The 15,735-nt window shown below is 53.6% G+C and overlaps 1 protein-coding gene across 1 annotated transcript in view; it reads right to left on the bottom strand.

The window, feature by feature from the left end:
• Positions 1–15,735, bottom strand: part of LOC133352366 (rap1 GTPase-activating protein 1-like) — a 189,628-nt gene that overhangs the window by 42,634 nt on the left and 131,259 nt on the right. The window contains exon 3 of the mRNA XM_061567961.1: positions 11,604–11,700. Within this exon, the coding sequence (XP_061423945.1) occupies positions 11,604–11,700 (97 nt within the window). The remainder of the gene's footprint in view (positions 1–11,603; positions 11,701–15,735) is intronic.

Genomic DNA, 15,735 nt, shown 5'->3' with positions numbered 1-15,735 from the left:
CCGCGCACACGCACCGCAGACGCACCGCACACACTGCACACGTTGCGTACACACGCACCCCCAAACCGCACACACACCGCGCACAGCACACCACACACACCGCACACACACAATCACACAACGCACGACTAGCAAATAAAAGTAACTCGTAAAAAAGTTGCTGAGACGATGCAAGGCGGTGGCGGCGGTGAGCGAGCGAGCGAGCAAGAGAGCAAGTCGCAGGGGCGGGCGGGTGAATGACGACTTGTCGCGGCAGCCGGCTGTACCGGTTCGGCGAGCCCTGCCCGCTTGTGGTGGAGGCCAGAGGGGGAGAGGGGGGAGCCAATAGGAGGAGGAGGAGAAGGCCGGCGACGTCCCGCCGTCGACGTCACGGCGGCGACGACGTCCCGGCGACGACGTCACGCCGACGGCGACGTCACGACGGCGACGTCACGACGACGGCGACGTCACGGCGGCAACGGCGACGTCACGACGGCGACGTCACGACGACGGCGACGTCACGGCGGCGACGGCGACGTCACGACGACGGCGACGTCACGACGGCGGCGACGGCGACGTCACGACGGCGACGTCACGACGGCGGCGACGGCGACGTCACGACGGCGACGTCACGACGGCGGCGACGTCACGACGGCGGCGACGTCACGACGGCGGCGACGTCACGACGGCGGCGACGTCACGACGGCGGCGACGTCACGACGGCGGCGACGTCACGACGGCGGCGACGTCACGACGGCGGCGACGTCACGACGGCGGCGACGTCACGGCGGCGACGTCACGGCGGCGACGTCACGATGGCGACGCGACGTCACGGCGGCGGCGACGTCACGGCGGCGACGTCACGCGGCCCATGTGGCACCTGCTCACCGATGGCTCCGTGCGGGCGACGTAGCCATTCCGTCGCCCTGCCCCACAAATTGTTGAACTAAACTATTTATTTGTCATCACCGCTCCATCTCCGCGGTGGACGCCCTCTCGGGATGTGTTCCCCCTCCATTGGCTGCCGCTCTGATGTCATGGGTGCCACGGTGGCTGGGAGATGTTAACTACCTCGCCTGGTGTACAGGAGGTCGTGAGTTTGATCCCGGCGCTGATGCCGGCTGCTGTCTCTCTCCCCGTGGTCGCGTGGATTTTTCTTCCGGGCCCTCCGGTTTTCCCCTCCACATTTAGAATCAACAACATAACGCGTTTTAGAGGATGTGCCTGCTGCTATATATTCCCACGTGATGATGATGACGATGATGACGATGAGTCCACTTCTGAAAAAAGAGCCTTAGCCTGGTAAAATAAAAAAAATAGCCGATGGTTTTTCTCCAGCCTCATCCTAGCCATGCCTCCTGTCCAAGCCACCTGAATCGACACCAAACGGATGTCTATCCTGGGAGCGGTCACCTCGCCCCTCTCGGTGTGATTATTATTCCAAACGTGCCGCCAGTCGATGCTTCTCCGCGCACTTTCAAGTTCCTGTTCCCCGTGCTTTGTCAGTGGCCATGTTTCTGACCCACGTATCACAGCCGTCAATGTGCACTGATTGAAAACTTTCTTCTGCACAATGCTGCTATACTCTCTGTCTTGTCTCTCCACTCCCCTCCTGTGCACCCTCCTGCCTCTCCCCTCTCATCTCACTCTACTCGCCTCCATGCACTCTCCTACATCTCCCCTCTCATCTCACTCTACTCGCCTCCACGCACTCTCCTGCCTCTACTCTCTCATCTCACTCTACTCGCCTCCACGCACTCTCCTACCTCTCCCCTCTCATCTCACTCCACTCTCCTCCACGCACTCTCCTACCTCTCCCCTCTCATCTCACTCTACTTGCCTCCACGCACTCTCCTGCCTCTACTCTCTCATCTCACTTTACTCCCCTCCACGCACTCTCCTACCTCTCTAATCTCACTCTACTCCCCTCCCACTCACTCTCCTGCCTTCTTCTGCACAATGCTGCTATGCTACGTGTCATCTCTCTCCACTCCCCTCCCACGCGCTCTCCTGCCTCTCCCCTCTAATCTCACTCCCCTCCACGCACTCTCCGCTCCAGCAACCGAGGCATTCTGTCTAAGCCCCCAAGCAGCCCTTCGCTCAGAGGTAGGTCTCCTCTGCTGTCCCCACTGTCTAAAAACTCTCTCCCCGCGCCCCTCCCCCCAGCCGCCCGTGCTGCCGACATCATCAGCCACGGTCGATCCACCTTCCTCGACCACTTTCGTCGAATGCGACCGGAATCATCCGCACGACCCCAACGCGGAAACATTACCCGCCGATTACTCAACTGGGATCGCGACGGCGGCAACGGCGGTGGCGGCGGCAGCAACAGCAGTGGCAGCAACAGCAGCGGCAGCAACAGCAGCGGCAGCAACAGCAGCAGCAGAAATAGCGACAACAGCAGCAACAGCGACAGCAACAGCAGCGGCAGCAACAGCAGTGGCAGCAATAGCGACGACAGCGGCAACAGTGGCAGCAGCGGCGGCAACAGCAGCGGCAGCAACAGCAGCAGCAGCAACAGCAGCAGCAGAAATAGCGACAACAGCAGCAACAGCGACAGCAACAGCAGCGGCAGCAACAGCAGCAGCAGAAATAGCGACAACAGCAGCAACAGCGACAGCAACAGCAGCGGCAGCAACAGCAGTGGCAGCAATAGCGACGACAGCGGCAACAGTGGCAGCAGCGGCGGCAACAGCAACAGCGATCATCGCCTCCGCCCAACTACCTGGGCAGGACCCTCCTGAAGAAGAGTCTTGAGACTCGGCGAGGCTTTCCCGGGCCAACAAACAAGCAAAACAATAATAATAGACGGGAAAAAAAATTGACGAAAAATATATTACGACGTAAACAGAAACAACGGAGAGCAATTCACCGCTCGCTGTGCCCACGGAAGGCGATGAGGAGGAGGCCCCAATGGCAGGACTGGTCTCCCCCCCGTCGTTGGGGACAACGCGTTGGTAACAGCGGCGGCTGCGGGCACGGCCGAGGGTCAAAGGTCGCGCTCGCAACCCCCCAGCTGTCCACCCGGAGCAAACTCAGCTCCTGAGATACCAACGAATGTTGGGTGGAAAATAAATATTTTCCAAACTAAAAAAAAACCCATTAGTCCATCAGGTTGGGGGCCAGTTCACTCGACCGCCCCTCCTCTGCAAATTCCTCGTCGACTCTGCACAGAAAATTTCAGACGTGCGGCCAAAACCTTGCTGCTATGTTGAGGATTTGGCATCAGCAGCAGCGGCAGCAGCATCGTCATCATCATCATTAACATCGTCGTCATCAGCAGCATCATCATCAGCAGCAGCATCAGCAGCTTCATCATCAGCAGCATTATACTGGTAGGAACCTCTTGGTTACACCAGCCTACAGGGGATTATTGTGTCCGTCCGTCCGTCGTGCGTCCAAAAATGGGAGGGGTGGGGCTGGGTGGAGAGGGGAGGGTGGGGAGAGGCTGGGTGGGGAGGGTGGGGAGGGGAAGGTGGGGAGGGGCTGGGTGGGGAGGGTGGGGAGGGGCTGGGTGGGGAGGGTGGGGCTGGGTAGGGAGGGGAGGGGCTGGGTGGGGAAGGTGGGGCTGGGTGAGGAGGGGAGGGTGGGGAGGGGCTGGGTGGGGAGGGTGGAGAGGGGAGAGTGGGAAGGGGCTGGGTGGGGAGGGGCTGGGTGGGGGGTGGGCTGGGTGGGGAGGGAGGGGAGGGGCTGGGTGGGGAGGGTGGGGCTGGGAGGGTGGAAAGGGGCTGGGTGGGGAGGGTGGGGAGAGGCTGGGTGGGGGGTGGGGAGGATGGGGCTGGGTGGGGGGTGGGAGGGGTGGGGCTGGGTGGGGAGGGGCTGGTTACCCCGTGGTGCCCTTATAAAACTCAACGTTTAACCTACTCACGCCGGCTTGTGCCCGCCCTCACAGTCGGCCATATTTGCGGAATACACCACGCCGCCGTTGACCCTGGCCATTGACCGAGCAACCCAACGTTCCTACCAGCTCCCTCCGCAGGAATGTGTTCATCATCAGCAGCATCATCATCATCAGCAGCAGCATCATCATCAGTAGCTTCAGTGCCACGTAGCCAACCGATTAGCACGGTTAGCTACGTGCGGTGAATGTGCGTATTCACGTTGAACTTCTTTCGCGCCCTACGTAGCCAACCGTGCGAATCGGAGGTGCGCGGGAAGAAAGAGAAACTAAACACAAAAAACAGTTCGAAGTTTTTCAATCAACGTGACTTCAAAGTGCGTCGCTGCCAGTGGCTTTCCTAACGTCGGAACGAAGAGCGGGCGCTCCGGACGGCCGCAGAAGCGCAATCCGAAAGCGGTGGCCGCCGTCCTCCGTCCCGACGGTTTCGCCAAAAGCCGTCTTTGCTCGACGGTTATCCCAAATTTCGCCGCTGCCGCCGCCACTGTCGGCGTAACCGTGTCGCACTCTCCTCGACGAGAGCAGCGGCGAGCTATCGCCGCTCGCTTGTGCCAAGCGGAGGAGCGCTTTGCGTGTCCTGAGCGCGGCCACTTGGACAGATCGCGCCTCGGCCATCCCCTCCCGCCCTCGACCCGGCGGTGCCATCGCGACGAGGGTTGCGGCGTCGTGCGACGGCAACAATCGCAACAGAAAATAAGAATAATTATTATTGTAATTGTTGGTTTCGTTCTTTTCTATCATGTGCATCAACAGGGACTTGCGTACAAACACGTCCACGCCCACGAGCACCTCGTGCCTTCTTTGAGCCCCGCCCCCCCCCTCCCGATACGTTCCATTCATTGGCTACCACATTCTGATAAGCTCCCCCCCCTCTCCTCCCCCCTTAACTTGTATTTAAGAGCTTGCATCTTGAATCCCTGCCTCACTTGATGCAGCAAATCTGGCTGTGACGGTCCCACCTGATGACGGAGACTTGTGTTGCCTCCGAAACGTCGTGGTTTTTATTATTTTATTTTTTTATTAATTTTAATTTCATTTTTTACCTACGTGACTTTACCGAAAGAACTAAGAGTATGAATCATTGCAGTCACGAAAGCTTCAAATCTAGAATTGTTGGTATACTCATTATTTATTACGACTGAGCGCGGCGTCTGGCGCTGTGACACAATAAAAATGGGGCAGCAAAGCGAGTTGCGCCCCCCCCCCCTCCTTCGTGCGGATGTCAGCAAATCAAATCAACGGGGGGGGGGGGGGGCATTTCGCACGACGCTACAGTAACCAATGGGATGGCTCGATCCCACGGCACGGGCGATTGACCCGCGAAACGCGAATCGGTGCGCTTGTGACACGGGCCACATCCGCCGCCGACGAATTCCTCGATTGTTGCGTGAAACAAGTTCCACTTGATGAAAACTTTTAAATGGGTTTTACCCTTTCCGGCAATAAAACGGGGGGGGGGGGGTGGTGGGGGGGGCTTCAAGATGTTCAAACACCCAAATGGAAACCCTTTTGCAAGGAATCCAGTTGCTGCATTGACCACACGCGGTACATGCGGTGAACTTGCAAACAAAACATGGCTCTGGTATAATCACATTCGCATTGCCTTTCACACGGATTGGCCCACAACGCAGAGACAGCGGCCCTTTTCGAAGCTCCATTCCGCGCACGCACCTCGATTGACGAGGCCCTGCATAGACCGCACGCGGGGGGCCAGAGACACACGCGGCCCCCGCCGGGGTAAGGGCGCGCGAGCACCACAGCAACCTCTTGCGAGCACCACAGCTACCTCCTCCTGCGAGCACCACGGCCACATCCTCGCGTGTGCGCACGGCGCAGATGTCACATCGGCGATGTCCAAGTGGCTCTCCGTTCGCATTGCGGCACAGCGCCGCTGCGGTTCACGTGTTTTATTCCCGCAGCAAGGGGAGCGCTGCTGCTGCTGCTGCTGCTACTGCTGCTGTTGCTGCTGCTGTTGCTGCTGCTACTTCTGCTACTTCTGCTACTGCTGCTGCTGTTATTGCTGTTGCTACTGATGCTACTGCTACTACTGCTGTTGCTACTGCTGCTACTTCTGCTGTTGCTACTGCTGCTACTGCTGCTGTTGCTGCTGTGATTCCAATGGGTCACGGAGCTTGCCGATGGCCTGGTTCCGGCGGTGTCAAGATCGGCGTCTGTGGAGGAGGAGGCTCGTGAAGGACGCTGCCGCTGCTACTGGGGAGTCCAGCAACAACGGAGGACGGAGGAGCGACGCTCACAACAACGAGCGGAGCGCCGGGTGGATAAAATAGAGAAAGTTGGCACAGTGGGGAGCACAGTTGGTGCATCTGCCAGTCATCTCAGTCAACGAACCCATGGCACCTGCTGGGTCTGTCCTGTGACCTCCTCCTGTCAGCGAGCCTTCGACACTTCACGTGGCCTCAAAGTGCACCTGGCCTGGCACAGGCTCCGTGGTGATGTCATTGCCGCCACTCAGTGGTGAACGGCGGCTGTTGCTGTTGTTGATCCCACTTGAGTAGACTGTGGTGAGCTTTCATCACTAGCGGTTACACTGTGTTTTAGCTACGGGGAGAGACCAGAATACGAGCTACCACGCACTCTCGCTCTGCAGAACAGGGGGAATCACACTCCAAACACTCCCACTCGCTCACACTCTCACATTCTCACTCTGCAGAACAGGGAGAATCACACTCCAAACACTCCCACTCGATTACACTCTCACACTCTCACACTCTCACTCTGCAGGACAGGGAGAATCCCACTCCAAACACTCCCACTCGCTCACACTCTCACACTCTCACACTCTCACTCTGCAGGACAGGGGGGATCACACTCCAAATACACTCACACTCTCACACTCTCACTCTGCAGAACAGGGAGAATCCCACTCCAAACACTCCCACTCGCTCACACTCGCTCTCTGCAGGACAGGGGGGATCACACTCCAAACTTACTCCCACTTGCTCACACTCTCACACTCTCACACGCTCGCTCTGCAGAACAGGGGGAGAAATAACACGCAAACTCTGCGCAGAAAGGGCACACGAGTTGTGAATTTAAACGACTACTCACTGAAAAATGTTTTATTTAACCAGATAAGGCCCACTGAGCTCTATAGCTATTTTCAAGAAGCGACCTGGCTGCCAATGATAGCTGAACGAAGTGGCTTATCAGCATCATGTGGACATTTATAGCAGCAGCCAAATGCTCAAAATGCGTGCCGTTGAATCTAAATGTGGAGGGGAAAAACCGGAGGACCCGGAGGAAAAATCCACGCGACCACGGGGAGAGAGAGACACGCAAACTCCGAATATACAGCAGCAGGCGTCAGGGTCGGGATCGAACCCACGATCTCCTGTATACCAGGCAAGGTAGTTAACATCTCCACGGGGAGAGAGAGACATGCAAACTCCGAATATACAGCAGCAGGCGTCAGGGTCGGGATCGAACCCACGATCTCCTGTATACCAGGCAAGGTAGTTAACATCTCCACGGGGAGAGAGAGACATGCAAACTCCGAATATACAGCAACAGGCGTCAGAGTCGGGATCGAACCCACGATCTCCTGTATACCAGGCAAGGTAGTTAACATCTCCACGGGGAGAGAGAGACATGCAAACTCCGAATATACAGCAACAGGCGTCAGAGTCGGGATCGAACCCACGATCTCCTGTATACCAGGCAAGGTAGTTAACATCTCCACGGGGAGAGAGAGACATGCAAACTCCGAATATACAGCAACAGGCGTCAGAGTCGGGATCGAACCCACGATCTCCTGTATACCAGGCAAGGTAGTTAACATCTCCACGGGGAGAGAGAGACATGCAAACTCCGAATATACAGCAACAGGCGTCAGAGTCGGGATCGAACCCACGATCTCCTGTATACCAGGCAAGGTAGTTAACATCTCCACGGGGAGAGAGAGACACGCAAACTCCGAATATACGGCGACAGGCGTCAAGGTCGGGATCGAACCCAAGACCTCCTGTATACCAGGCGAGGTAGTTAACATCTCCTCCCCGCCTTCTTGAGTGTTGAGGAGGTGTGAGCGTCACCACCGCACGGCCACCCACCACCATTGAGCAGTCACCCACGAGAGGAGGAACAAAGCTGTCCCTTGACAGGAGGCTGACTCAGCTGTGACCGGCCCGGGGTTTGATGTTGCGGAGAGCTCGCGATGGGATGCGCTCGCGGGCGTTATTAATCGGCTCTGGCTGCCGCGACAGGCTCGTGGCGGCGAGTCAATAGTCATCTTCTTCAGGGTCTTTTCGGTAAAGTCACGTAGATAGGTTCAAAGAAAATAACAAAAAAATTACGAAAATAAACTACGACGTTTCGATCGCAACACAAGCGGTCGTCATCGCCGCTTGTGTTGCGATCGAAGCGTCGTAGTTTTGTTGTTGTTATTTTTTTGTTATTTTCTTTGAACCTATCTACGTGACGTAGAAGGGAAATAATAAAATAATAAAACACAATAAAATAATTCTCACGACGTTTCGGCCACAACGCAAGCAGCCGTCCTCAGGTGAAGACCAGGTCTGTCGGGGAGACAGCGTCTGAATGACGCTGTCTCCCCGTGACTTTACCGAAAGACCCAAAGAATATGAATTTCTGCAGTCACGAAAGCTTTAGGTCGAGAGTTAACAATCCCGGCGTGGATCTCGCCGCCTAATGGGATTTCGCTGATGTACTCTGGCGGGCAATCCTCTCGCTCGGTGAGCCGGGAAGAGCTCTGTCCGGAAACAACAACAAAAACTTTTTTAATTTTCGCGGCTCAGGCTCGCTGAGCCGTATAGCTCTATTTCAGAAGCGACCTGTCCCACGAATGACCGCTCAACCAAGTAGGCTCATCACCGTGTGGACATTTATGGCTGTAGCCAAATGCCCTGAAATGCGTGACGTTGACTCTAAATGCGGAGGGATCAAAAACCGGAGGGACCCAGAAAAAAAATCCACGCAAGCACGGGGAGAGTGAGAGAACACGCCAACTCCAAACACACAGCAGCAGGCGTCAGGGTTGGGATCAGACCCACGATCTCCTGCATACCAGGCGAGGTCGTTAACATCTCACCACGGGGAGAGAGGGAGAGACACGCAAACTCCAAATATACAGCAGGCATCAGGGTAGGGATCGAACCCACGATCTCCTGTATACCGGGCGAGGTAGTTAACATCTCCACGGGGAGAGGGAGGGAGAGACACGCAGACTCCAAATATACAGCAGGCATCAGGGTCGGGATCGAACCCACGATCTCCTGCATACCAGGCGAGGTAGTTAACATCTCCACGGGGAGAGGGAGGGAGAGACACGCAGACTACAAATATACAGCAGGCATCAGGGTCGGGATCGAACCCACGATCTCCTGTATACCGAGCGAGGTAGTTAACATCTCCACGGGGAGAGGGAGGGAGAGACACGCAGACTACAAATATACAGCAGGCATCAGGGTCGGGATCGAACCCACGATCTCCTGCATACCAGGCGAGGTCGTTAACATCTCGCCGACGTTACTCCCGGACGGAGATGCGCCAACAAAGACAAAGCTCCCCGCCCTATCCCGCTTCGTGTAGCCTACGCAGGCTGTCGGGGCAAATGCTTTTAAGCGAGCGGCTACTAAGGCCGGCACCGCGCGCGGTGTGTAAACATCAGCACTGGGGAGACAAAGGCGGCCGGGCGTAGGGGTGCTACTCGCTAACGGCAGTTGCCCCAACAGTCTGTTCAAAGGCTATACGGGGGGGTTCTTTGTCTTCGGATCAGTGGCCTGCTCGCTGCGCTGAAATATTGCCAGGCTGGGCTTGATTAACGGCTTCGTGACGGCGAGCAGCGTGACTGGTTTCAACCAGGGCCGTCGTGAACCCCCCCGGAGGAAAGTCAGAGAGACACCCCATCCGCAGGGCCCGAACCCAGAATCTCAACAACGCTGGCTCACTGTCGTTTCTGACACGGCCATTATGAACCCCTGCGGGAGAGAGAGAGAGACAGAGGACAAGCCACACAATCTCAACGATGGCGGACCCTTGTTTCCGACACGGCTAAGATGAACCCACCGATTTAGACACTCTTTGGTTTTGAAACACCCAGAGCCCAGGGTGTGAACCCAGCGCTCATGCAATGCTGGTGCAGGGTCTCTGACACGGCCATTAGGAACCTGACATGCACATTATAAACCGCCTAAGAGAGAGAAAGAAAGTGGGACAGCAAAGCCAAGATAACTCAAATCCAGGTTCTCAACAGAGGTCACAATCGGGTACCCGATACCCGTACCCTACCCGATACCCGGCTACCCGTACCCGGCCGGGTACGGGTACCCGTTTGCGACCCTGGTGCGGCCGGGTACGGGTAGACCGTGAGTCACTGGTGAGTAACCGTTTGTCACTCATTTCCCAACGTCTTGTCTCTTCTCACAATTCAAGTTCCTAGAATCAACCCACCCGCGCCTGCAACATGGCTTCATCCCAGAGGTCGCAATCAGGTACCCGATACCCGTACCCTACCCGTACCTGGCCGGGTAGGGTACGGGTACGGCCGGGTACGGGTACGGGTACCCGTTTGCGACCCTGGTGCGGCCGGGTACGGGTAAGGAATCAAAACCCGTTTGCGACCTCTGGTTCTCAGTGGTGCTGGGACAGTATGTGACAGGGCCATTATGAACGTGACATGCCCAGACGACCCACTTCTGTCACGTAAGCCACGTGACAGAGAGAGAGAGAGAGACCGAGCCTTGTCACGTAAGTCACGTGGCTTGCGGTAGGCTTGAGCTGATTTAGATAATAGTTGGTTTTTTACCCTTCAATATGGCAACAAAACTGACACCTTTTTTTACAAGGAGTCATGTTTGCATAGACCACAATACCTGCAGTCATAATGCAAACAAAAAACATAACTCTGCATGTTTATTTTTTGGTCCACACCCGAGACAGCTATCTCGGGTGTGGACCAATCAACTTCAAGGACAGTGCATACAGAGTTATGTTTTTTGTTTGCATTATGACTGCAGGTATTGTGGTCTATGCAAACATGACTCCTTGTAAAAAAAGGTGTCAGTTTTGTTTGCCAGATTGAAGGGTAAAAACACCAATTATCATATTTTTTACTGGCAAATGAGGTTCCAATGGTGCTGATTTAGATAGCGAGATTGACATACAGAGAGGCGAGAGGGGAGGGGTTCACAGTGGTGGGTGGCCACACAGAGAAGTCACGTGATTTACGGGGTGGGGGGGGGGGGCAAACTGCGGCTCTTTGGTTGCCCCCATGCGGGCAGCCGTTCAAAAAAAAACAACTTAAATCTTAAAACGTAATTTAACGTCAAGACAATTGATTCAAAAGTGGGCAGATCACTATCGAATGTCTTGGTGACAACAAAAATGTACAACAGTCAGGCTGTGGTGGTAAGCAATCACTAACGAGGGGGGGGGGGGGCGGAGATAAACTAAATAGACGCGAATTTATCCCATCACCTATTTAGTTTATTTAAGTCGCAACGTCTCATTGCTGTCGTCGTCGTCATCTGCCGCACATACCTGGCGCCGTGTTTGTGTAAAGGGAGCTCGCTCTGCGCGTGCGATGCGGCCCTTCGACATATTTTGTTCAAAGACAAAAACCACCGACCAAGAATGGCTCTCCTTTGAAAGTTCAACATTCGAAAGGGTTGCCGACGGGCATTATAATAGTAACCTTTCTCACGACCACCACGACCACCACGACCACTTCTACTACACGACGCGTTACCTTGAGAGTGAGCTGTGTGGTCGCGTGCGCTGAGTGGCGTGCGCAGCCCGGCAGGTCGCTCTCGCGCACTCCCCCGAGCTCCCCTACTTCATGTCTCCTGTGGCAGCAGCAGCAGCAGCGACGGCACCACCACCACCACCGAAGGGAAGGCAAAGGACAAAGGTCAACCCATCGTAGCCTTCTGCAAGACCGTCGCAGTTGGGTGGGGAGCAGGGCAAGTGCCGGTAGGGGCGAGTGCCGCCATCGAGGGCGGCACGGCAAGGGGATAAACCATCAAACTATTAACTCATTTCTATTTTACTCAGAGGCGCCAGGAGGAGGAAGCAGCGATGAGCAGGGCGAGACAGCGGCAGCAGCGGCGGCGGCGGCGGCGGCGGCAGCGGCGGCGGCGGCAGCGGCGGCAACAGCAGCGGCAGCAGCAGCCACGTGGCGGTGACGACGATCCGGCACTGCGACACAACTGGCGGGATTTGCACGCAGGTCATCGGTTCCTTAAGAAGCTCCCGGCAGCACCGGGAGCGAAACATCGGGCGTCGCGCGGTTTCGGCTCACGGGGCAGCTGAAGGCCCACCCACCCTGTCGTACGGTGCTGCTGCTGTTGTCGTTGTGGCACCAATGGCCCCTCGCCGTGACTTTGTTAAGAAGACCAAATCACGAGTTTTTTTTTTACTTTACCAGGTAAGGCACCCACTGAGCTATGCAGCTCTGTTTCAGAAGCGACCTGGCCACCACAAGCGATAGCTCAACGAAGTCGCTTATCGTCACGTGGAGGCAATGTACAGCAGCCAAATACTGCAAACGTGTGGTGTTGATTCTGAATGTGGAGGGAATAAACCCCGGGGACAAAACCCACGCGACCACGGGGAGAGAGAGACGCACAAACTCCGAATGTAGAGCGAGGGTCAGGGTCGGGATCGATCCCACGAACATCTCGGGATGCCGAGGCCGCCAAAGCCGTTGACATCGTCGTCATCTTTCGATGTAAAGCTTTCGTGACTGCAGGGATTCATCTTCTTGGTTCTTTCGGTAAAGTCACGTAGAAGGGAAGTAATAAAATAATAAAAATAAAACATAATAAAATCATTCTCACGACGTTTCGGCCACAACTTCCCTTCTACGTGACTTTACCGAAAGAGCCAAGAAGATCGTCGTCATCGTCACCGTCATCTCCCCCAGCCCTCGTTTAAGGCTGAGTGGACCTAGGTGACTCCCGCAAAGACGGCCCGATACGATCGCTAACACTCCGATTGCGATCACGCATCACGGGCCAGCAATCATCGCCCCCCCAACCCCCTGCACCCCCCCTCCAGCCCCCTACTGGCAGACCAAATTCTCCGTTTCGCAGCTCCGACTGTTGCGGCCGCCACAGTGGGTCGCCTCGTGCCGCAAGGGGACGGCTGCCGCTGGGGGTGCCCCGTTCGAGGTGGTGCGTTGGGATTGAGACACGACGTGGAGCGCTCTGGGACGCCCTGCGGCCTACGAGGGCGTCTCTCTTAAAAAAAAAACAAATCGTGTTATCGTATCAGTCTTCATATTATTGGTTTAACACTTAGGCTTTTGAGACTCCAACTGTGAATGTCGTGGGTTTACTCCCCAACACGCAACCGGTGTGCTGAACTAGTAACGAATTGGCACTTTTATTCACTAATTGCCTGTGTCGGGTGGTGGCGGCGTTTAACGACACATTTTTACACCATTGGAACCTCATTTGCATTATGACCGCAGGTATTGTGGTCTATGCAAACATGACTCCTTGTAAAAAAGGTGTCAGTTTTGTTGCCAGATAAAAGGGTAAAAAAACAATTGACACATTTGTATTTACGCAATCTAACCCAAAAAAACCCTCTATTATGGATAATATTAATATTGTTATTCACCGGCTTCATTTCAATGAAGCTTGACTGACTCTACTGATGAGACGCTGTGTGTTGAAACCTGGTCCCACAGGAGTTTGCTCGCCTCGAAACAATGCCGATGAAATTTCGCACTCCCAGAAGGCCGTGCGAACACAGTTCATACGTGAAGGGGGAGACACAAAGTCTGCCCGTCTCTTTTGTTATTTATATTCTCAACAACAAAAACAAAAACGCTTTTTTCGATTTAAAGCTTTCGTGACTGCAGGGATTCATCTTCTTGGTTCTTTCGGTAAAGTCACGTGGAATGGAAATAATAAAATAATAAAAATAAAACATAAAATAATTCTCACGACGTTTCGGCCACAACGCAAGCAGCCGTCCTCAGGTGGAGAACAGGTCTGCCTTCAGACTCTGTCTTCTCGACAGACCTGTTCTCCACCTGAGGACGGCTGCTTGCGTTGTGGCCGAAACGTCGTGAGAATGATTTTATTATGTTTGATTTTTATTATTTTATTATTTCCATTCTACGTGACTTTACCGAAAGAACCAAGAAGGAGACGCTGTGTGTTGAAACCTGGTCCCACAGGGGTTTGCTCGCCTCGAAACAATGCCGATGAAATTTCGCACTCCCAGAAGGCCGTGCGAACACGGTTCACAGGTGCAGGGGGAGACACAAAGTCTGCCCGTCTCTTTTGTTATTTATCTTCTCAACAACAAAAACAACAACGCTTTTTGGTTATTTTGAATTGTCACCATCATCATCATCACTACGGACAAGTCGATTGTATGCATGCAAGTTGAACCGCGTCCGCAAAGTACGTAGCCAACGGGCAGCACACCCCAGCCCGGGGAATCGAACCCTCGCGCCAAAAGTAGTCGCACGGAGCTGCCACTCGGACGACAAGGCCCCGGCAAAAAATTCCCTCGCGTCTCCCAAGCGTGGAGCTGGGCCCGCCAATCCCCCAGTACGCATTCCGCGCGAAATTGCCCGCGATGGGATCTTTCATTTGGCCGCGCGGCGCTCAGCGCTGCGTGGAAAGCGGCGGTCGCCATTCACAACGGGGGGATAAAGCCCGCAATAAGCCCGCTTTAAGAATCATTTAATCAATTATTTTGTTAATACGTTTAGCAATAAGCCTGCTTTAAGAATCATTTCAGCAATTATTTTGTTAATTAGTTTAGCAATGTGCTCGCTTTAAGAATCATTTAATCAATAATTTTGTTAATTCGTTTAGCAATAAGCTCGCTTTAAGAATCATTTCAGCAATCAGTTTATTAATTAGTTTAGCAATAAGCCCGTTTTAAGAATCATTTAATCAATTATTTTGTTAATACGTTTAGCAATAAGCTCGCTTTAAGAATCATTTCAGCAATTATTTTATTAATTAGATTAACAATAAGCTCGCTTTAAGAATCATTTCATCAATTATTTTATTAATTAGATTAACAATAAGCTCGCTTTAAGAATCATTTCAGCAATTATTTTATTCATTAGATTAGCAATAAGCCCACTTTAAGAATTATTTCAGCAATTATTTTGTTAATTCGTTTAGCAATAAGCTCGCTTTAAGAATAATTTCAGCAACTATTTTATTAGTTAGTTTAGCAATAAGCTCGCTTTAACAATAATTTCAGCAATTATTTTATTACTTAGTTTAGCAATAAGCCCGCTTTAAGAATCATTTCAGCAATTATTTTATTAATCAGTTTGGAGATTCAAGCTCAATAAAACAAAAAAATCATTATTTAGTAATTGCTTTGTTAATAATTGTAGCAAAGGTTTTCATTGTATTAATTATGGGAGCGATTCCTTTATTAATTATTTACACACCCTCCCTCCCATCCCCAGCCTCCCCCACCTCTCTTCCCTCGTCGGAATTTGTGTTACCTTACCACCGGCCTACGCCTGCATTCACCCTTTCAACGATTTCCAAAAGCTCGCTCGGAATGTTCAGGGGCCAATTTATTCGCGGCTGCAGTCGAAGTATTTTAGATATTTTTTATTATTTTTTTTGGTACGAATTTAACGATGCAGGGCTCGCTAATTAGAAATGTTTTCACCACGTAACAAATTAATGGTCTATGCTTGTCGACGGCCGACCACGATCTCACCGTCGGTTCGTCGACGATTAATCGAGCGATTCTCAATGCGACGGATCGATATCTCGCACACGCGACGCACTGAGCCGCTTGTGTAATAACTGAAAGGTTTTTCTCCTTCATCATCATCATCAATGTATCAGTATCACTATTTTCTTGGTTCTTTCGGTAAAGTC

The sequence above is a fragment of the Lethenteron reissneri genome, chromosome 40 (genome assembly GCF_015708825.2).
Source record: "Lethenteron reissneri isolate LAM-NWPU_2019-01 chromosome 40, ASM1570882v1, whole genome shotgun sequence".
NCBI lineage: Eukaryota > Metazoa > Chordata > Hyperoartia > Petromyzontiformes > Petromyzontidae > Lethenteron > Lethenteron reissneri.
The sequence above is the reverse complement of the archived record's forward strand: the minus strand, read 5'-3'. Positions and strand labels throughout refer to the sequence as shown.